Source organism: Erpetoichthys calabaricus, chromosome 1 (assembly GCF_900747795.2).
Source record: "Erpetoichthys calabaricus chromosome 1, fErpCal1.3, whole genome shotgun sequence".
Taxonomy (NCBI): Eukaryota; Metazoa; Chordata; class Cladistia; order Polypteriformes; family Polypteridae; genus Erpetoichthys; species Erpetoichthys calabaricus.
Window position 1 is genome coordinate 115,253,713 of NC_041394.2, and position 23,913 is coordinate 115,277,625.

The window sequence follows — 23,913 nt, forward strand, 5'->3', positions numbered from 1 at the left end:
CTAATAAGCGTTCACCTGGAAGAACAATACATATGACACAGCTGCAAGGAAAGAACAAAAACTGTTTTTGTTGTTTTGGTCTACACAACCAGAAGAGAGACTTCTTTTCAATGTCTTGTGCTTGTCATCCCGCAATAGCCTTTATAAAGGTAAAAGATGTGCTAAGATGATGGCTGAACTTACCATGCATGGAAACATTAGTAGAGCTAGCAGCACATTAATTGTCTGTGAAAATGCAGTGAGTTTACCATACTATGAAAATGTGAAACCTAGCTCAGAATTTATGAGCGAGTCCTGTAATTGATCATCCCTGTGATAACCAGTCATGCAATCTGACATCCTCAAGTGGAATGAGCCAAAGCAACTGCAGTTGTTACATGCTGTGCAAACCAAACTCATGTATTGTGCTGCAGGCTTAAGCAGACTAACTTTTAACTGCTGCTTGAAGGAATGTACATGCCCGGAGTGTGACTTAACTTATAACTAGCTAAAACATGACAAAGGAAATGCTATACACAATATGGCAAAAGACCAGCCTGATTTGAAATGAATGAGAAGAGAACAGACTAATATTAGTATTGTGCATTATTGCTGTAGTATTGAATACAAGAAAAATGTAGGGACATTTTCACACAAAAAGTTTGAAATGGATAGAGTATGAAAATGTGGTGCAATGTCACACCCTAGCATCATGATCACCAGTAGTGCCCTTATGCTCTCACATTTCTTTATGATAATGAAGAGTAAAGTCAAATAAGTGATGGCAAAATTATGTTTGCCTGGTCTCTTCTTGCTCATTAGGGGGTTGCTCTCAAATACTGAATGGTGAATTTAAATTGACTCCCAAGTGAATGAGAATTGGCTTTTACTGTAAGTATCCTATGTTGGCTCCAGATTCTGGGATAGTTCTTTGATACTAGTGCAAGCTATTAGGGCACTCTTTCAGCAACCCAAAGCTCAGAATTACACCTAGGAGAAGAAATAAAAGAACTTTATTAAATAAATGGGTTATGAAATGGAGAAAACACAGAAACCCTAGTATCAATCAGTTCCCTCCTGATGACACAAACCTAAATATTGGGTGGGGTGGCTTGTCTGGTATCTCTGTTAGTGCCATCTCAGGGACTGAGATTGGCTAATAGCACAGCGTATCTCCATCTCTCTCTTCCCATGTGTATCAGTTGCTCTCTGTCAAGTCCTGTCTAGCTTTTTTTATATTACTCATCCAGGATGTTGTTCTCCCTTCAGTCTTTCCCTCTATGATGTACTGTAATACAGTATCTTGTATTCTTATTGTCTTTCTATGTGTCCAAAGCATTTCAGTTTTCTTCTTATTTTTTTTTCCACTTTATTTGATTTATGTAAAACCTTTTCACTAGTGATTCTCTCGGTCCACAATATGAATATAATGCTGCAATTTTCAATTTAATTGTCTATTGCAAAGGATATTTTTTTAGTTTAATAAATGCAGAGCATGCCTTTTTTCTTCCTATTCTATATTTATAAAAATTTAAAACATCCCTTGTAAGGAACAATTACCATATATACTCGCAGATAAGTTCTTCTGCGGATAAGTCGGGTCTTGATTTTACCGTATAATTTCTGGTATTTTATAATGTTGGTCATATAAGTCGAATGCGGAAAACTCACACTATTGGTGCAAGAGATTATGATATGCTAACACCCACCTGAGAGAGTAATCATGGAGTACACTGCTTTTTTGTTTCTATGTACTGTGCCTACGTGATCACACGGTAATACCTGAACTATTCCGAAGCGACGTTTGCACCATTTCGTGTTTTTTGTATCTCACACCCTCATACACCTTTATCGTAAGACCATCCCTTATCTACGATGGAGCATTCGATCAGAAGAAAATATGAAGCTGGCTGTAAATTAAACGTTGTTGAAGTAGCGAAAGAAATTGGTAACTGTGCTGCTGCAACAAAATTCGATGCGTCTGAAACTGATGTGAGATTGGAGGTGGCAAGAAGATGTAAAAAAAAAAAAGTGTTTTGAACGGGCGTATAATTCGGGGTCTGATTTTATGATCGATATTTCTTGAGTATATACGGTAAATCAAAAATGTAGGCTTTAGGTTCTAAAATGGTGTATTGGTCAGCACTTGTCTGATATTGTTATGAATCTAGCTTAACAAAATAGCAAAGAGGTGGGCCTCCAAAAAGACCACAGAACGAACCTCACCCAAGGCAAGCTGGACCCAGGAAAACTGGAGGCTTAAGGACAGGATAGGCCTCAAAAGTACAAAATACAGCAAATAAAGCTTAAAGTGTCTCAAAGCAGACATAGGTCCCACAAAGAATACTTAAAAAAGGGAGATGCAGAACAAATGTGAATGTGAATTTCCCCTTGGGATTAATAAAGTATCTATCTATCTATCTATCTATCTATCTATCTATCTATCTATCTATCTATCTATCTATCTATCTATCTATCTATCTATCTATCTATCTATCTATCTATCTATCTATCTATCTATCTATCTATCTATCTATCTATCTATCTATCAAAATACTGAAAAAAGCCAAACAAACAAAAATGAGTTGCCTAAAAAAGCAATCCACAGTAACCAAGTCCCAAAACTCTAAACAGAAATCAAAATCTTTAAACAAAGCAGAAATGTCAAAAAGCCAGAAAAAAAATCCAAAGAACAAGAATAAACAATAACAGGGGAACTCACCAACGCCAGCATATACAATGTACCACGGAATGACTGCAGATCCCATGAGCCTTTATAGGACTGGAAGCAGTCCGTCCATGGAGATGGATAGGTGGCCCCACCTCTTGGGGAAACCACATAGCAAGACATTTAACAAAACTGACAAGAAATTAATAATTATATAAAGAGTAAATGTAAACAACAATGTTAACATAAACAATAACAATTAAAGATTTAAAAAATGAATGTAAAAGATAAAAAAAGATATTTAAGCATAAGCTGGGGGGATCCCTGGCTTAAACATGAAAGGTAACTTCTCATGTCTCCTTTTCACTCCCTTTTGGCTCTGTCCGCTCCTCATTTCGCTGGCAGAGTGCTTAGTTCTGAATAAGGAGGAGTTTTAAAGCCCCAACCTCCTCTATACCCTAATATACCTGGTCTGAATGGCAGCCCCCATGGTGTAGGTTCTCCACAAGAGGCAGCATAGTCCAATAAATTTCCCATCAAGTCTGGTGGTATTGTCACCTTGACCTCTCTTGCACATTCACATAGCCCTTCCAGTGACACCCTGCATCCTTAAGGCACATTTGTTACTGGCATGATGACTTACTTTACATAATAAGCCCAGCCTCTTTCCTATACTACAGTACAGTTCCCTACTTCTGTACAGTAGGTTCCTACTGACTTGGGCTGTGATCAGGAATTTTCAGAAAAAAATGGACAGAAGAATGATTAACAATATTTTTTACTTTTTTTTTTGTTTTTATATTTTCTGTGGATTTTATTAAATAAACAAACCATACACACATAGTTTGGTTTAGTTTTAAAAATTCTCCTGTAGATATTATGTCATTACATGTCCCCTGATTTTGAAAGGTTAATGTCTGCTTGCATCAGGCACCTGTTAAAAATGTTCCTATCAATGAAATCCAATCCAGTTTTATTCGCTGGCTCAGCATCTGCTTTGGCTTTGAAAGATTTATAAAATGTGTATTAAATACCCCAGTATAGTCACTTTCTTCCTGCATTTGAACAAAAAGAGATAATCATTCACTCTGAAATGATGTCATCAGAGAACGGATAGCTGATTTACATATTGCTGATAGACGGGTCATGTGACTGCAGTTTATGATCAATCTTGAACCCAGTCTAGCCTGGAGCACCCAGAGGCTGGGTCACGAAAAGGTCAGCAAGCCATCTTGCACAGGCCTGCTGGCCAAGATGCTGTCACGCAAAGTTAACACTCAGAGTGCAGGCTGTAATAAATCTCATTCCTCCAAGCAGTCCATGCTGGCCTGAGGACTGCTGATGTCCTCTCCTACACATTCCTGGCATTCTTCTGCATTGACTCAGCTCTCCATCTGCTATAGCTTTGCAGGAACTAGGAAGCCACAAGTACGGTCAGAGACGAGGTCATTTTAATGTTGCAGGTACAGACAGAGACAGCAAAACACCCAAACACCTAAATTCCGCAGACCTCTAAATCTGAAACACCCAGTAAAATGTGTCTGTTCAAAACACTTCTTGGACATAATATTTACCATCAGAATTTAAGGGTTTTATGGCATGCTGCTGTGAGGGTTATTTATAAATATCACTAGTAGCCTTCAATATTTATTAATGAGTACAACACTATATTGTATACTATGTACATAAAAAGAAATTGTTATTTTCTTTCTATTATATATGTTACTGGAGTTAAGCAAGAATTGAAGACATTTTTATTATTCTATATATACATCTATGCACATCTAAAAAATATGAAGCTGGGATAACGACATCTGATGTGAAGCTGCAGAGAACCCTGGTAGGGTACCAGAAGAGGGAAACATCTCATTTTGTATTCTTTGTACGATGTTAGTTCAAACTGAAATACAATTAATTTATACTGTATATCCATGTTTTGAACTCAATTTTTCTGTTGAAGGGTCACAAAGGTAGAGCCTATCATGGAAGCACTGGACATAAGATGGGAATCAGTCTATTAATGGATTCAGTCACAAATATATACGACTATACCCACCTCAGTACAGCCAATTTAGAGCAACCTACTAACCTAATATGCATATTATGGAACATGAGAGTAAACTAAAGTAGCCCGAGAAAACCAACAAAAAACACAGAGATACTATGAAAACTCAAAACAAACAATGAGTGGTATCTAACCCAGGGGTCAGGTTCCCCAGTGCATTAACACACTTGTTTTAAGCATTATTGCAATTTATTTCTTTGTTTTAGATGTTTCTGATCTCACTTTTTTATTTTTTTTTTTTCATATGGTTATCCCATCATGACATCACTCTGGCAACTGTTGTGCTAATGTTGTCAATAAGCTCCTTTTGTTAGTGTACTTTGCAATGCCTGTGTTTTGTGCTTTTGAGAAGTCCCTTTCTTTCTTGTTTTCTCTTGTGGTGGGTTTGGCCCCTTAGGAGTTAGTTTTAAATAGGCAGGCTCACGCTAATCATATAGGGAAAAGCCAGTGAAGAAAGCCAGTGAAGAGACAGTAAGGAAAAATGAAAAGCAGTGGGAGATGCAGTATGTGTTAGTCAAACAAACAAGCCAAGATCAGCACAATGAGTCAAACCAATCTTTTGTCAGAGCTAAAAAGGAAAACTGAAATTCAGGAGTCAGGACTGAAAGCAAGAAATTTGTTACCAGGAGGTGAATAAATAAAATGCTTTCAGTAAGCTGCAAATGAAAGGTTTTATCTGCTAAACTCAAAATAAGGAATAGCTGCTAGAAGGGATCTCTTAACTCACTAGAACTGATGCCAGATGTTGTGACCCTTGTGACTACACTCCTGGCAACCAGGACCTCATGCTGATGAAGAGATCACAAAATACTCACTCACAGAAAATAAACATTGTGTCGCTGCAAGATGGTAAAAAATATTTCAGTTAGTCTATTTACTTTTAATACAAAAGCTAAAATGAAATTCATAATCCTTGAGTCCAAAAACCAATGTAAAGATGAACAGAGTGAATCAATTAAGGCAAGGCAAGCTGTAAAAAAATGTATAAAAGTAACTGTTAATAACACTTGCATTCTCATTTGAAGGCTTCCGACTAGTGTCATGATTCTTCACTTGTCTCGTGTTTTGCCTTTTTGAATATTTTTTTTATGTTTTCAAAGGGTTATTGATTAATTTTTAAATAGTCCATTGTTTGTTTTGTTTACGTGTTTTGTTACACTATTTTGTCTTGTGGTACTCGTTTCACCTCAGCCTTTGCCACGTGGAGCAGTTCTAGATGTTACACGTATTATACAATGGATTCAAGTTCAGCACAATGGATCTGTAATAATCTGAGTTTGACAGAGTCTGATAAAAAACTTGGCGTGTTTGCTTTTATTATTTCCTTTTTTGGCATCACGGCACCTGACTTGCTGCTTTTGTTTAATGATCACAGTTCTTCGGTACAAATTGCTTGTGATGAAATCTCTCTCTATCTTAGTCTTCTGGTTACAATTTCATTCCTGTTTAACCAACTCCAAACCTGGTCATTCCATTCAAAACTGGTTATATTCCAGTGCTACCTTAACATTTAGCGGCTTTCTTTTGTGACTAAAACAGTGGACTGGGCAAGAAGCTGTCAGGACCAGGCAATTAAGAGAGAAAAAATTGAGAATTCAATAAAAAGTCAGTATTTCAGGATATTTCAACGTAAAGGTTCAGAACCAGGAAGTCAAAGTCCAAAATAGCAAAACTCAAATGTTCAATGCTCAAAATCAATAGGTCAAAACCAAGAGTCTTAGCAGTAACTACGAAATCCTTTCCCTAGCTCTAAATAGCACTATGATCATTGTGAAGTATTTTAAGAATCAAAAAGCTTGGATGCTGTGGGCTGCTGTTTTAGGTTTCAGATGCAGCATGATGTTACGTGCATATTAGCATTCTGATCATGTGGCTAGACATCGCTACACATGTAGCAAATATAATGAACAAAATTTATAACATTAAATAAGGTAAACACAAGCAGGTGCACGGTGGCGCTGCTGCCTCACAGTAAGGAATCCCGGTTTCACATCCCGGGTCCTCCCTGCGTGGAGTTTCCTTGTTCTCCCTGTGTCTGAGTGGGTTTCCAAAAGATGCTCCAGTTTCCTCCTGCAGTCCAAAGAAATGCAGGTTAGGTGAACTGGCAATCCTAAATTGGCCCCAGTGCGTGTTTGCCCTGCGATGGACTGGTGCCCTGTCCAGGAGATTGTCCCTGCCTTGTGCCTTATAGTAGCTTGGAAAGGTTCCAGTACCCCTGTGACCCTGTTCAGCAATAAGTGGAAATATGAAAATGACTGACTGACATATTTAACATGACAATATTAAATATTCAATGTCCCAAAATGATTATAACACTTTCTTATTATTCTCAGCTTAGCACCAGGACCTGTTATGGATTCTAAGAGGTTGATTTGTACCGCTGTTGCAAATATCCTTAAACAATCATTGGTTTGTTTTTGTGTCCTAATTTTTTTTTTTATAACCGCTTATTAGGTAATGTGTGACTGAAAAGAGACAGTGTACACAGAGTACTTGTAGCGAGAGTTTTAGGGATATTTTTAAATGTCAGTCAAGAAAGGGCAGCACACATAATACAAAACAGAAAGGCAAGCAGGTTTAGCTAGCAAGGCAAATTTGTGCTTTTCTAAATAGACCAAAGATTAAAACTGTATGCCAAGAATTATTTTGTTTAATACACTGGATGTTCCTTTTTTTAGCAGCCTAGCACAGACATACTGTATATTAATGGTTCGGTCTTCAATAACCAAATTCCTGGGACACAAATGATTGTTTCAGCACAAGATTTATGGCCCTGAAAACAAATATGCATTGGGTTAACATCATTAAAACAGAATGCTATGGAAAAAGACCGTAATTCCGAAAACAAACAAATACAAATAATCCATTTAAAACTGTTTTTTTTTACTTTTTGGTGGTAACATGTTGCCTGTTATTAGAACATATTTTGGTGAATGTAATGAAAAGTGTACTATTACATAAATAGGGTGAAGAGATTAAACAAAGAACCATCTCCATATATATTGGTATAGTAAATAATAAATGATGTATTTAAATGTCGAGCTATGGTACCCCATCCTTACGAGATACAAAATCAAACAACTGCTCCAAATCAAAGCCAGAAGACCTGAGCAGAATATCTGAATCAATGAAATACATAAAAGTCTACAAGCAAGAATGCAGTTTGCATCCCAGTTTATAATTTTGCAAAGATATACTGATACTTTGCAACTGGACCTTTTTAAATCTGCTCTGTTCCACCCTTGTATCTCTGTGGAGAGTCGTTGTTTATTCTCAAAACAAACATTTCATTATTTCAGCATGAAATATTTCATTAACTCCAACAGATGTCCAGCACGCTCAACAGCCTGTGACATATGCTGGAACCATAAGTAGCAGCAGACGCATGTTTTATTAAACAGGAATCTGCTGCCTTACTGTAATTTCCCTTTTGATGCCAATGAAGAAGCAGAGCTATTTCACAAAGAGGTGCCATTTGCAACTGCCTTGCAGAATTTAAATGATCAGAGTATGGCAGTTATTTGGTAGCTGAAAAGGAAAGAGCAAAAGCAGGCAGACAACTTATCAGAGTGACTTCTTTTACCAATAAAGAGTCTCAAAAGATCTGGAGGTAATGGTAGTATTTAGCTGTTGTTCATGTTTTACTTTTAACTGCAGTTGTAATTGTTGTGGAAAACCCGAAATAGAAAGCAGGCTGGACAAGAGTTCTGTCCAGACCTGGAGTACCATAGAATTAAGAAGAGGATAAATGGTCGGAACAGAAGAGAATAATTATGGGCAATAAAAAATGGTAACATACCTCTGAGAAAATCATCTGTTCTATCCGTTTAAATGAGAAAATCGTCTACAAGAGGGTAGAGGAAAATCAGTTCACAGTTTCATAAATGAAAGCAATAACTCTCAAATCAGTCTGTTCATTAGCACCCAACTGTTAAGTCTGTTACAGGCCACAAACTTACGAATTGCATTCATAAAATATTTACTGTATACAGGGTGGCACAAGGGTTTGTGCTATTGTCTCACAGGCCCTGTGTACAACATGAGTATTAGGTTAATTATCACAATTCTCAATTGGATTTAAGTGATCATGTATATGTGTGTGAGTGGGTTCTACATTGAACTGCTGCACCATCAAGGTTTGTTTCCAGCATTGGCACGCAGTTCTGCCAGATAGGCTATGATCACCTTGTGACCTTGAATTGGATTAAGTGGGTTTGAGAATGTTATGTTAGGTTATGGAATATTGGACCCATTCATAATGATACCAGGATAAGTGGGCATGCCCTGTAATAATCTCACACTCCAGACAGGTTTGGCTGTAATCTTTTTATGATTTATTTAGTAGATGCCTCTATCTAAGGCAACTTACAAAGCAACAACAATGAAGGTGCAAGCATCAAAAGCAACAGAGAAATGTTTAGAAATTTTTTTTGAAAAATTGGATGAACAATACTGAATGGTTATTGAAAAGTGAAAGAATCTAATTGATTATAAGATTTATTATTTTATGTTTTTCTTGAGCTTATATAAAGTCTTCATTTTCCCTTGGGGACAAATAAAGTATCTATCTATCTATCTATCTATCTATCTATCTATCTATCTATCTATCTATCTATCTATCTATCTATCTATCTATCTATCTATCTATCTATCTATCTATCTATCTATCTATCTATCTATCTATCTATCTATCTATCTGCCATTGACATTTAAATGCATTGTAAATACAATCATGAACTGTTTCTTCACCCTGACCCTAACTAAAAAGAAAATGAATTACAAATGCTACTGATTCACAGTCAAAAATTGTGACAGGTTGAATATGTGATGGGTTTCAAAGTCCCAAAGCAATTCATTTTATACTGTATGCATGGTTTAACTGAATGAATTAAATGTTTACTCATCTTCTTTTCATGATGCAGCAAAGCAGTAAAACTTGATAGTAATGTGCAGGTTTTTCCATTGACAGTAGGTCTGATTACTTTTATGACTTGAAAGGCCTACTTTTGCATGATAACCATACAGCATGTTAATGTGAGCTATACTTTTATGGAATTTTCCAGTTTGTTTAAGCAACACATAAAAAGTATACCTTATGAGACCACACCATTCAGTAAAACATCCATCCATCCATCCATTTTCCAACCCGCTGAATCCGAACACAGGGTCACGGGGGTCTGCTGGAGCCAATCCCAGCCAACACAGGGCACAAGGCAGGAACCAATCCCGGGCAGGGTGCCAACCCACTGCAGGACACACACAAACACACCCACACACCAAGCACACACTAGGGCCAATTTAGAATCGCCAATCCACCTAACCTGCATGTCTTTGGACTGTGGGAGGAAACCGGAGTGCCCGGAGGAAACCCACGCAGACACGGGGAGAACATGCAAACTCCACGCAGGGAGGACCCGGGAAGCAAACCTGGGTCCCCAGGTCTCCCAACTGCGAGGCAGCAGCGCTACCCACTGCGCCACCGTGCCGCCCTTCAGTAAAACACGGGTGTCCAATTGCTAGTCATCTTAAATTTCCAGAGTAAGAAAAGTACACATGACACTACTTTCTAGTTTATTCCATGAAGATATACTTTCTAATGCTTGCATGACTCTGGGGAATATTTGGAGAAAGTCTTTAAGGTAAGTGTTGTCATCCTCTTTATGTATCTGTCATTTCTCTTCTTGGCCTTTTAAGCAAATCTAAAAAGATTCAGCTCTTTCAGTCTCTCTTCATACCTAATTTCCTGCAAACCTGGAATCACTGTAGATGCTTTTTTCTGGACTCTCTCTAGTTCTGTCAGTTCTTTTTTGTGTAATACTGAGACCACAACATGCCAAGTGAGGGCCCTGGGTACTATTACTTATAAATTTAGACTAAAACTATTATGGTATATACATGGCCTGGTTTACCATCAGGGTGACTTGGGTGCATTGCTTGCACAGGGGCCATAGCATGTGTGACAAAAAAAAAAGAGAAAAAAGAAAAAGCCCAACAACAGGAAAAGTCCAAGTTGTCCAAAACAGCAATCTGCTATCCAGCACATTTCCCTACCACACTTTGATCCTCACAATTATAAACCTAGACCTAAATAAAAAGCTAGGGGTAGACATGATCAAGTAAGTGTTTCATGGGTCAATTTTATGCAATCGTACATTTCATGTGTTTCTGTGCCGCAAAATGGATGATCATTCACAGAAAGAGCCTAGTGGTGCACAAAAGAAAAAATGAAAGAGGGAGAAGCAAAAGATGTTGTTTTGCTGGAAATTTTACCTGACATTTGCAGCTTTATAAAAATAAAACAAATAATGACTTCAGCAAGCCATAAACACTGCAGCAGCGACTAATGAAGCTGACCTTACAGATAGTCAGGAAATGGCTAATATTGCTACTTGAAGGAGCTTTAGCATCAATGTGTAGTCTGATAACACCTGACACAGATGGGAACGATGTGGAAGACCACTGCAGGAGATTAGACAAACCAGACAACACCAAACCCACACAAAAGAATCTCTTTATACAGTCTTTTATTTTGTTTTGTTTTAATTTGCAAACTCAAAATGCTCAGTTACATATTATTTCTTTCTAATAATGGCTTTGTAAAAATGTTTAATTAATGTTTGTTAACTGCGACATCAGAAGAAAGTTAATTTTACCCCTGTTGTAGTCATCAGTTAGTTTGTCACATTCTTTGTAATTTACAAATTAGCAAAAAAGAAAGGTTGAGTTGGCCTGCATTTAATGTTTTGTATTGTGTTCTATTTCTATTCCTGTATGTGACTTATTATTGATATATGTGATTTTCATAATATGTGAGCATAAGTGTGTGCCTGGTAGGGGTACTGAGGTGTTTGGGTAGTGAGTTTCAACACCCAGGCATCCATAGAGGTCTTAATCTGGCTTTGAGAATATCACAGTACATTCAGTGACACAGTCAATAATGGGGATACAAAAGAGGTCCTTCTTCTTTATTTCATGGTTCACACTGCTAAGTTAACCAGCACACAAATATCATTGTACAGCAGCCCAATGGAGCACATTGTGTCAAACATACAGATCATTTCAAACTAATGGCTGCACTCAAATTATAACATTAAAATATATTTGCTTCCCATAACAATTTACAATCACATTTTAAGGACGATCTCCATTGACTAGTGCTGCACAAAAGATGCCATTTAACTCAGCATCCTACTGTCCTTCTTCATCTCTTCTGATGGAGGAGGACAGAAATGAGTCTACTAGAGCACTCCACTCTTTGTCATAATGCACACTTTCTAACTCTAGATCCCACCATGGTGTAATCGTACTTCATATTTTTACCTCTATGTAAAACACAGTTTATGTTTTCATTAAAGTTTTCCATATCTCACTTGAAGTCCTTTTAGGTTCTGTCATTAGTGATTTTTCTGATTTCAGATATCTGCTACTCCAGCTCATTTAGTATCACCTCCATATTTACCAACTCGTTTATGAGATTTCTACCCAAGTCCAATATATCTAAAAGAACAAAAGGGAATTACAGTTGCATGGTGGTTTGCATTTGCATTTCTGCTACACATCTCCATACTCCAAAATGTAATTCGTAGCTTTTTCGATTTTTGCGCAGAACGTTTTTTTCAGGAATTTCGGTTAGTTACTTTTTTGTGTAACACAAAGACCTCACCATGCTCACAATTTACCAAGTCATCCTCATACTAGATCAGCTTATTGTGAGTTTTTTTTTATTGAATTTATTAAAAGCATATAACATTCCAAATAATCAAGTCAAACTTAACAGAACTAAAATCAAATCAATCCCCATCCATGAGAAAGGGAGGAAGGCCAACAACCAGAGCAAAACTGTTAAGAGTAGTAAAGACAGAAAGGAATCTTTTCCCCCAATATAAATGTTTATTCTAAAATGTTATTGATTAGGTCCTGCCAGGTTTTTAAAAAGTTCTGCACAGATCATCTAACTGAGAAATTGATTTTCCAATTTCAAATAATATACAGTAAACATCAGTTACCCACTGACTTAAAAGAGGAGAGTTAGGATTCTTCCAGTTTAGCAAAATAAGTCTGCGTACCAATAGTGTAGTGAAGGCAATCATAGTTTGTTTGTCCTTCTCCACTTTAAGCCCATCTGGGAGTACCCCAAACACAGCTGTTAATGGGTTAGGAGGGATTGTGACACTAAGGCTGTCTGAAACACATTTAAAGATTTTGGTCCAAAATTATGTTAATTTGGTACAAAAAAAAACATGTGGCCCAGTGAAGCTGGAGCTTGATTGCAATGTTTACAGGTTGGATCTTGCCCTGGAAACATTTTGGACGATTTTAAACAAGACAGATGTACTTGATATATAATTTTAAGTTGAATACAGTCGACCCTTGATATACGACCGGCCTGACATGCAAACAACTTGCTTTACGACCAAAATTTTTGTTTTGAATTATGACCAACATCTTGCCTTACGACCCGAATGGGGTCACGTGTATCTGCTTGTGCGATTGTAAACAAACAGCCGAGAGTGTTTGTAAGCATCAGTCGGAGCCCAGATACATGTGTTTGTGGACGTAATTTCGGTCAGTGCAGTGATTTATATAACTTATTTCGATAATTGCTAAGGAAGGAAGCAAAGGTTACGAAGGTAAAAAAAGCAATCACAATCGAAACGAAGAAGGAAATTGTGTGGAAATATGAGAGTGCTGCAGTGGGTTGGCACCCTGCCCGGGATTGGTTCCTGCCTTGTGCCCTGTGTTGGCTGGGATTGGCTCCAGCAGACCCCCGTGACCCTGTGTTCGGATTCAGCGGGTTGGAAAATAGATGGATGAATATGAGAGTGCCGTTCGTGTGACCGATCTCGCTAATATGTACAGCATGTCGAAATTCACCATCTCGACAATTTTACAAAGAAAAGATTTGTATAAGGAAACTCCTTCCAAACAATAACCACCTTCCATTTCATTCTCCTCCTCCTTCCTTCCTGCAAGCCAAAGATGTCAACTTAAATGGTGAGTACAGTATGAAATTGTTGTTTCTGGTAGGCTAGGCACTTTTTATAACTTTTTGGTTATTGGTGTTTTTGGTAAATTATGCACATTATACAACCCTTTTCTATTAAAAAAAGTTAAGTAAGTGTTGCTGTGGGCGGTTCGGAACACATTAAGGGCATTTCCATTATTTCTTATGCGAAAAATAGTCTTGACTGACAACCAACTTGAGTTACAACCAGCCCTCGCAAACGAATTGAGTTCGTAAGTCAAGGGTCCACTGTAATTGTATGCTTTTCGCATATGGAGCTCGAGTGAATTCTGTGCATGGCTGCCTTCCACTCCTTTTCTGAAAAGTGGAGTAAGAGATCCTTTTCCCACTGTACTCTAGGATCTTTAAAAGGAAGGGACTTTAAGATGTTTTTAAATGTTATAGAAATGCTGTCAGCTTATCGTGAGTTTTCCAGGTACTTCCAAATGACAGGTATGTCAGACTCTTTGGTGGATGGCACCATACTGTGGTGACCTAATGCTAGCTTCTGCATTGTGCCCAAAGCTGCTAGTGTAGGTTTTGCTTATCTGCTAACTTGTAATGGCATGAGCAGGTTTAAAAAATTAGTGAGTGAAATCAGATAAACAGATCCAGTGCTCTTCATCTGGGCACTTATGACATTATGGTGTATATAATTCAGGGAAAGCTTCAAACCCTTAATCCACTACTGCTGGAAATACAAAACATCGTACAAACCATACAGAGAAACTTTAATCATAAATGAACATGTTGGATGTACTTTAATAGAAAAAAAACTGCAGTCTGGTTAATTAAACCTATGTCCTTTGGTAACACATTGGATGTAATGTAGACTTTTCATGCAGGGTGGCACACAACACCATTAGATTTAAAAGCAGTGTGCAGCAAATATGTACAGAACTATGTCTAATTGGAAATAATCAAAATGTAATTCTAAATAAACCACATTGATCCTGATTAGATATGCAACTTTGCAAAATGCTAGCATGGAATAAACAGGTTAACACTATCCTCTTTAAATTAAAGGAGACTTATAGTCTGTAGCCACCTTTAAGGCAGCAAGAGAGGCACTGCTAGGACATTCCAAGGTCACAATGGGAAGTTAAAGGCATGTTACATGAAATACTAGTTGGGACTGACAGACAAACTGACTGACAGACAGACAGTGTGAAAAGATGGGCCCACCTGTCACACTTTGGCAGTGCAAGAGCTGAATGATAAATGGGAGCTCAAATTGCACTCTGGAAGGGGAGGGAAAGAGTGCCAGGGTGGGAATGAGAAAGAGGCTGGCCAAAAAAGTCAGACAACAGGGACAGGTGCATGAAGGCTGTGGATACAAGACATGACAAGTACCCCAGTGTTTATTTGTTTCTCCCCGCCAAACACTTAAAGGGTAAATGTCTATTCTGGTGTTGTGTTACACCGTGTGCTGCCTTGAACTCTTCGTTCCATCCCTGACTGCATGCCATTCCTGCAGATCCTGTCACAGCCGCGCTGAGGAATCACCCTGGATTAACCCTCTGAAAAGTGACTGAACAGACAGTAAGCTGTCACATCTGCCCGTTCTAGAAGAATTCAGCATTCTGTATTCACGGAGTATCATGCTTCGTTTGATCTTCTTTTTAAACAATTTATGCAGAAATGAATATTGCATCCTATTCAGTACATGTTATCCATCAAATTTCTACATTGATATTCTGACGTAGCTGATCTTAATCATCAAATGAATTAAGAACTCTACAATGTGTCATTCAACCTCTAAATAGATATTTTTAAAAGATGATCACAAATGGTATCACTCCAGAAATGTATGTTGTCAACTTGATAGGCACCTAGGTGTATTATTGCTCTCTTTTGTCAACATTTTCTACTTTTACTGCCATATTCCAAGAGTTTTGTGCTATTGTGACATCAACATGACAGAAATTATGCATTTATGTGTTGTCAGACAATAAGAACACATGTGCTTGTCTTTCGTATCAAAATATTTGTGCTTCCACCAAACCCTTTAATCTTTTTCATTGCGTCTTTTTGAGTTTTTCTATCTTTCAGGTTATTATGTTTCTGTGTGGCGTTTTATTTCCTCTGTAGGTGATCAGTTGTAGTACGCAGGAAGAGTAGAAGAAGCAAACCATTAGAACACTCTAGACGAGAACAAGCCATTGAGCCCAACAAAGCTCGCCAGTCCTATCCACTTATTTCTTCCAAAAAAACATGAAGTTGAGTTTTGAAAGTCCCTAAAGTCTTACTGTCTATCACACTACTTGGTAGCTTATTCCAAGTGACTATCATTCTTTGCGTAAAGAAAAACTTCCTAATGTTTGTGTGAAGTTTATCCTTAACAAATTTCCAACTGTGTCCCCGTGTTCTTGATGAACTCATTTTAAAATAAGTCTTGATCTACTGTATTAATTCCCTTCATAATTTTAAACACTTCAATCATGTCACCTCTTAATCTTCTTTTCCTTAAACTATATAGGCTCAGCTCTTTAAATCTTTCCTCATAATTCTTCCCCTGGAATCAGCCTAGTCGCTCTTCTCTGGACCTTTTCTAGTGCTGCTATGTCCTTTTTGTAGTTCTTAGCTCTTAGTCCTCTGCAAACAGCCATTTTATTAGACTCATAATTGAGCCTATGAGGGCCACTTGCATAATATGTTGCTTTCTTTGCTTTCTTCTCCGTAGCTGTGTAAAACCTTGGGGACTCCATGTTATGTCTCATTTATAAATGTACTATATTACTACCTGTATTTTTAATTCAGGATGCAGACAGTAAATACTACATTTTTGTTTTCAAGTTTTTATACTCAAAATGTTTGCATTGAAGTTAGACCGTCTGAGTGGGCTTTGCGCATTCTCATCATAGACATGTTGGTTTTCTTCTGGAACTCCAATTTTCCCACTTATGTCACATAGATATATGTGTTTTGTGACTCTGAATCAGGCCTATGTGGATATGGGCTTAGGTGTGAACTGATGTCCTGTTCAAGGATTGCTGTTGCCTGCTACGAGGATGTTGCAAGCACCTGAGTGATTCTAAAATCAGATGAAATTGGTTAAGTAAATTAATAGGTGGTTGTATTAAATTGGTAAGTGATGGCTCTAAATTATCCCAGTATGTCCCAGTAATCTAGCGTCCTCTCCAAACATGGCTCCTGCCATGCACCCATTGCTGCTTGGGATAATCTCCAAAGATTCACAAACTATTAATGGAAGAGGAAGATTTAAAAAATGGATGGATAAATAGAAAATTGAGTTTACATATGGGGTCTAGCCGAGTCTCAATAAAAGTACAATATTTTGACTTACAGTTTGTGCAAACATCATTGGAACATTCTCTTAACAGTTGAATATGAGATTGTGTCATTTTTTCCAGTAAACAGTATATAACTTCTAAATATTTGAAGGTATGGATTGATGGATAATGGATAGCTACCAGGTTAGATACACTAAGAAAAATAAAATCAAGTCTTCTATCTCCAAGCTATAAGCAGCAAAGGAACCCTCAATGCAGATGGATCATTTAGTAGCACCATGTAAGAACAATATTTGGCAAAGGCATCTTGGGCAGAAAATCACAGCCATGACTCTTTAAAGATTAGTCCATGCTAACTATTCACATTGAGACTCTGCAATGTGTGCCCCTTTCTTTCTATCTATCTCCCTGTCACAGTGCATACATATCAGAATTTCCATTAGAACATTCCATTACAACACAATCCAGTATGACTATTTTTTTAATTAATCCAGTCTGATTTCATTCAAATTTCTTTCAGGTCCCAGGTCTCAAGTAAACTGCAGCAGTCATCCTCTAGGAAGGTGCTGCCACTCACATGCTTCACCACAGAGATGGCATTATCCTTGCCCAACAAAACTTAAAATGACCTATTATATATATAACCTGTTAAATTCTGTATAGTTCCTCACCTCACAGTGCATCTCGGTCAACTTGGACAATCAAAAGTGACATGTAGAGAGTGAAAAACTGTTAGAACAAGTTATCTTAAGTGTCAAACTGTGGAGACACCACTAGTCAAAGGTAAAATGACTCCACAACAGGATAGAGAGAATGATCCATTATTTATCTCTTATTTATTAAGTTTTTGTTATTCATTTTATTGTATTTTATTGATTTAATGATTTTGGTATCCTGCTGTGGAGTCAGATTTTAGTTTTATGCATTATACCTTGATTGTATAAGTTGTATTGTGATGTGGGGAATTACGCTTGCCAAAAGACAGATTATTTTTAGCCTCATCGAACCTTGGATAAGATTTTTTCTTTTATTTTTTCAATAATTTTTACAATTTCTTGAAGTCAAGATTTGCTAAGCTGAGCAATTTTTGTCATGGATATCATTTCTTCTTTATAAATGGAAGAATGTATTTCCTTTAGAGCTGCCATAGGCCTCTTCAGGTCAGATTGCTTATCTTTAGAATGTTATCACATTTCTTAACATAATTCTGTATTTCTTTACACCTTCACCTTGAGTTTCTGTATTACATCTTGCCTGAAGAAGGGGCCTGAGTTGCCTCGAAAGCTTGCATATTGTAATCTTTCTAGTTAGCCAATAAAAGGTGTCATTTTGCTTGGCTTTTCTCTACATTCATAATGGCTAACACGGTACAGCACCCTAGTTTTACACCTTCAGGAAATTCATTTTTTTACACTGTAAATAATGGGCAGAATGATGGCATAGTGGTTAGAGCTCTTTCCTCACAAAACAGGCATCTTGGGTTTAAATCTCCTATGGGGTATTGTCTGTGGGGAGTGGGCACATTCTCCCCATGCCTGTGTCACGTTTTACTCAGGCACTCCAGATTCCCAATGGATGTATAGGTTAGGTTACCTGTCAACTGAAAAATGGCACCAGTACAAGAGAATATGGGTATGTTATTGTTTGTGCCCTGCAATGGACTGGCACCTTTTCCAGATTTGTTTCCTACCTTTCTGTCAAGATAAACTCCAGTCTCCTAAGAACCAGTATGTGATGAACTAGATATGAAAAAGTAAGAATATGGTAAGTGGCCTTAATACAAAAAACCTACAAGGGTACCAGTGAGCTTGTTTAGAACTACACTAGTGATCAAAATTAGAGATATACATTTTTGTAATTGCCAACGTCACTGCTTATCTGAATCAAATGTTATCTCAACATGAATAGAACAGACATATTGTAATCATATTTCATCAGTGAAAACTATTCCACATTACAAAATAAAAAACTTAAACAAGATACTTGAAGAAGGTCAACAATCAAAATTAGACAAGTTGTATTGGTTAATATCTGGTTCTAATCAGGCAATGTCTTGAAATACCAAGCAACACAAACTGATTAGTCAACATCAAGTCAAGATGGTGAACCTCACTAGAGTAACTGAAAAACTTCAGCATCAGGTCGTTCCTCTCAGCCATTGGAAGAGAAGTTAGTCATTCCAAGAGTGTAATTTTTTGAAAATTGAAGCTGTACAAAGAAATAAAGTCATTCAAGCCCCCAAAAAAGGCCAGCTGCTCACATAAGATCGGTGTATGAGACAACAAGATGATATGGGGACTCCCATTATGGTGTGGGTGATGTTCTCTGCATCAGGAAACGTGCCTGTTATACTTCTTCATGGCAAGGTGAATGCTAATGTGTATCAGAACCTCCTTCAGCACCATGAGCTTCAATCCCAGCGAGCATCGCCCATTTAGACAGCCATTTTTATTCATGACAATGCCTCTTACAACACTGCAAAATGAGCAAAGCAATTCTAAGAAGTGGAGAATTTTCAAAGTGATGAAATGGCCAGCTCAGAGTCCTGATCTGAACCCGATTGAGAATTTCTGGAAGATAATTGGTGACAATGTTATGGAAATCTACTACAGTTACCAAATTGCAGAAGATCAGTGCATGAGAAAACAAGATAACATTAGGGACTTTCATTAGGGGACTGGGTCAACACTGCAGTTGGAATTGCTCGCCAATTCAGTGTTGAACATGGCAAGAATTTGTTTTGATATACAATGTCTCATCCTCTGACAGAACTGGGACTGAAGTCTCACTCCACAGTGACCAAGCCTCTCATCATCAAGAAGAAGAAGAATAGAAAAGCTAAACTAGCCTTTGCTTGAGGAACATGTTGTTTAGACTGAGAAGAACTGGTCTAAAATTCATTTCAGTGATGAACGTAAATTTAACCTAACTGGTTTGGATGGAAAACATTATTTTCGGTATCAGATTGGGGAAAGACTGAACCCAAAGTGTGTGAAGAAGTCAGTAAAGTTTGGAAGAAGAAACATAATAGGTGTGGGTGATGGTTCTCAGCATCATGAGTCGCACCTGTCATACAGCTACATGGCAAGGTGAATGCTAATGTGTATCAGAACCTCCTTCAGCAACATGAGCTTCAATCCCAGCGAGCATCGTCCATTCAGACAGCCATTTTTATGCTTGACAATGCCTCTTACAGCACTGCAAAATTAGTGAAGCAATTCAAAGAAGTGGAGAATTTTCAAAGTGATGAAATAGCCAGCTCAGAGTTCTGATGTGAACCCGATTGAGAATTTCTGGAAAATAATTGGTGATAATGTTATGGCAAAGAAACCTACTATCCATCCATCCATTTTCCAACCCGCTGAATCCTAACTACAGGGTCACGGGGGTCTGCTGGAGCCAATCCCAGCCAACACAGGGCGCAAGGCAGGAACCAATCCTGGGTAGGGCGCCAACCTACCGCAGGACACACACACGCACACCCACACACCAAGCACACACTAGGGACAATTTAGAATCGCCAGTCCACCTAACCTGCATGTCATTGGACTGTGGGAGGAAACCGGAGCACCTGGAGGAAACCCACGCAGACATGGGGAGAACATGCAAACTCCACGCAGGGTGAACCCGGGAAGCGAAACCGAGTCTCCTTACTGCGAGGCAGCAGTGCTACCACTGCGCCACCGTGCCGCCAGAAACCTACTAGAGTTACCAAAATTAAGAAGAAGCTGGAAGATGAGTGGAAGAAAAATTAAGCTAGAGCAGGGCAAGAAATTGGTCATGTCCTGTTGCTGCAGAAGTGCTGAAGTCACTGAAATGTCGGGCCTCTATACTTCCTGATAAATTTTGAAAGCTGTAATTGCCAAAAAGCTTCTTTTCCAATGCAGTTGTAACAGTTCTCTAATTTTGATCACTGTGGTTTTCCAAAATTAATATGTTATTTGTTGAATGAATCATACCATGACTTTAAAATTTATGCACAACAGTCACCAATATGTGTAAGAAACACATTTTCATAAATTTTTCTCTAATTAGGGTAGATGTGAAAATGAAATTCTTTAAATGTACACTCGCTTGATCCATAAATGTGCCATATCACTCTCTGTAATATGAGCAACACCAAAAGCTATCAGGCTGTATGCTGCTTGGAAAATGTGTCTAGCTTTAAGGACCTTTAAGAGTCTAGAAACTGCAACATAATGATAATGAATGATGATAACATATAATAAATGGCATTATGCTTAAACAACTAAAAGTAGACTGAATAAGTAATATTTCTAAGGCATCCTGCAATAATACCAAAAATAATAAGTAGTTTCATCTTTATAAAATTTTCCATGCAGCTTACCATACATCTTGCCCTCATCTGAGAGGATGATCTTACGCCGTCCACAAGGTGGATAAATGGCAAGTGCTTCTTGGAAGCTCTGTTCAATGTCAGGGCTCCACACACCCTCTGCGTCATTTTCCAGCGGCTTCTCAAGCGACTCACTAAGTGCTTCACTGCTCCCCCCAGGGGAGTTCACGGGAACCCAGTCTGCCGACGTGGTGCCGCTGGGCAGAGAGGCACTCTGAGTGGGTGAGCCAGGAAAACCTGCAATAGCAAGAGATACCATTTTGTAGGTCACATAGTGAACTGATAAAAACATGCTTGAGACCGAAAGAACTAAAGAGACTCACTCACTGCCTGTTCCACAGAGAGAATACTGACAGACAATTCAATTTTTATTTTGTAAATGAGGACACTACTTTCATAGAGGATTTGGTTCATCACATATCTCAAGCTCAGTCTTACCTTAATTGGATGTAATCTCCAACTTGGACACTTGTGTGGACACTTTCTAGCAGAAAGGAATTTCTGGTTTAGACTCATCAGTGATTTCTAGCTTGCAGAAAACGTTCAGTCCCCTAAAACTTATTTATTTTCATTATGTCGAATTTTTAGTTTTATTCACTTCACTTAATACCTATTGAAGACTATCCATGCCAAAATGACTATAAATTCAATCCAATGTGTAATATAAATGTTTTTGGGCACAATTCTATCCTGTCATAATTAAAAGAAAACAAGCAAATGCTTCATTGCTTCTCAGTATATGACATGTAATATTTGTGACAGTTTGAAATGCAATACAAAAGCATAAAACATTTTAATTTATACCATTTAGTCATGAACTGAACATGCCTCACCTAAAGGTAAAGCAAACTAATTATGTTAGCTTGACGCACATTGCATATCTTTCAATGACCATGTGTCAATTGCACTAAAACTACTACATTTAAGTCACTGACCAATCAGTGGCAAGAGGGGGCTAGGTGGGGGGCAATGACAGGCCAGAGCTTATCCTGACAGCACCTGGTGCAAAATGGGAAAAAAAACCTGGACATAGTCCCAGTCTGGGCTGTCTTAACATAATAGCACAATGGGCACTGGCCATGGGCCCACGATGTTTCTGATGTTTATGTATGTTTCTGTTTTGCTATCAAAACAGGGGCCCCAGTGCACTACTTTGCCTAGGGCTCTATGATGCTGTTAAGATGGCCATGCCAGTGTGTCCCAATATTTGCAGTCCATCACAGTGATAATACAATTCACTTGAAAATGTGTGCTCAGTGCAGAGAGCTATACAAAAAGAAATTGAACTGAATTGGATTGGATTGAACATGAAACATGCCTAGACAGACAGAGACCAAGTTCAAAATAAGCCTGGGACAGTCAGTACACAATTAAGCGTATTCCATTCCATTATTCAAATAGGATGCATTAGTGACACTGAATATTCTTATAGGATGTTTCACAAAATCATTTACACATTCATTTTCCAAATTAATTTTTTCCATTATAGAATTTTGTAAGCTAAGTACATTCTCATTTTCTTTCATTAATGAATTTCATCCATTACCATTTCTCATGAATCTTTAAGTCTAGTCAAGATTCCACTTCAATATTAGCAACTTTTTCACAGAGATGTAAATGAAATATTCCTAATAACCAGTGACAGTTGCTTGCAGTCATCGTTGTGTCCGTTGCATTCCTGTTTGAGTATGTACTGTAATTTCATCTTCTCGTGCTCTTCTATTTGTAACATATGATGCATTCAAAAGGTTGATTTTCATTCCAGCCATGCACTTTTATGCCAGCTATTCACACAGTAAACAACATTTTAAAGTAATTCACATGTGCAAAATCCAACTGAGTTAGTGAGGGAAGGTGAACGTGCAGCTTTGTGTATTCCGGTCAACTTTCCAGGCAGCCAGGACACATGCTTATAGTGGTAGTTACTTGTGTGAGTTCACTTAAAATATTAATAATGAACTATCAAATAAAAAAAACATTATAAAATTCTATAGGATTAAGAAAAACATTCACACACAAAATCAAATTTCCGACTTCAAAACCTTCCACCTTAGTGGTCACGCACAGGAATGGAATAAGCTGCCTTGATTTGCCATCCTCTCCTCAGTTTAGATTTTTATTTAAAGCATCGCGTGAAAGAAAGTCGGGACATCCTAATGACACACAGAGGAGGGTGCATTCAGGAGTGCGTCATGCTATAGTTATAAACAATAGTGAAAAATGAACCATTTCCTCCAAGGTGAACCAGAACACAAAGGCTGATGTCAGACAGAGTAGCACTGCCTGCTGGGATATGACTGCAGCTTCTGTCAATTCAGCACACCACAATCACCGTTAGCTTCCTCAAGTCACACTTCACCAAATCTTTTCAACATTTTTACAAACTTTTTTTTTATTAGTTTTTTATTATTTTACACTAACTGTACTATACAGAGCACAATGTGAAATGTCAGTTTGCTCAAAATCAGTCACAATTTGAATAGGTGAGCCATTTGTGAAAAGTAATATTTATTTCATTCTTAGTGAGTTTTAAAGTTTTACTCTTTAGTCAGACATTTAGAGACATGGCTCTTTTTCAGAAAGCGG

The 23,913-nt window shown here is 37.9% G+C and overlaps 3 protein-coding genes across 4 annotated transcripts in view; all 3 read right to left on the reverse strand.

The window, feature by feature from the left end:
- LOC114654705 (metalloproteinase inhibitor 3-like) overlaps nucleotides 1–23,913 on the reverse strand; it is a 756,439-nt gene that overhangs the window by 719,226 nt on the left and 13,300 nt on the right. The window lies entirely within an intron of this gene.
- The window catches only part of LOC114648663 (transcriptional enhancer factor TEF-3-like), a 224,442-nt gene that overhangs the window by 143,064 nt on the left and 57,465 nt on the right, over nucleotides 1–23,913 (reverse strand). For both annotated transcript variants that reach the window (XM_028797860.2, XM_051929556.1), the window contains exon 2: nucleotides 21,319–21,564. In XM_028797860.2, coding sequence (XP_028653693.2) covers nucleotides 21,319–21,325 — 7 coding nt within the window. In that variant the 5' untranslated portion in view covers nucleotides 21,326–21,564. The remainder of the gene's footprint in view (nucleotides 1–21,318; nucleotides 21,565–23,913) is intronic.
- Nucleotides 18,432–23,913, reverse strand: part of tulp3 (tubby-related protein 3) — a 470,805-nt gene continuing 465,323 nt past the window's right edge. The window contains exon 14 of the transcript XR_007935369.1: nucleotides 18,432–18,445. The gene's annotated coding sequence lies outside the window, so the exon portion shown is untranslated. The remainder of the gene's footprint in view (nucleotides 18,446–23,913) is intronic.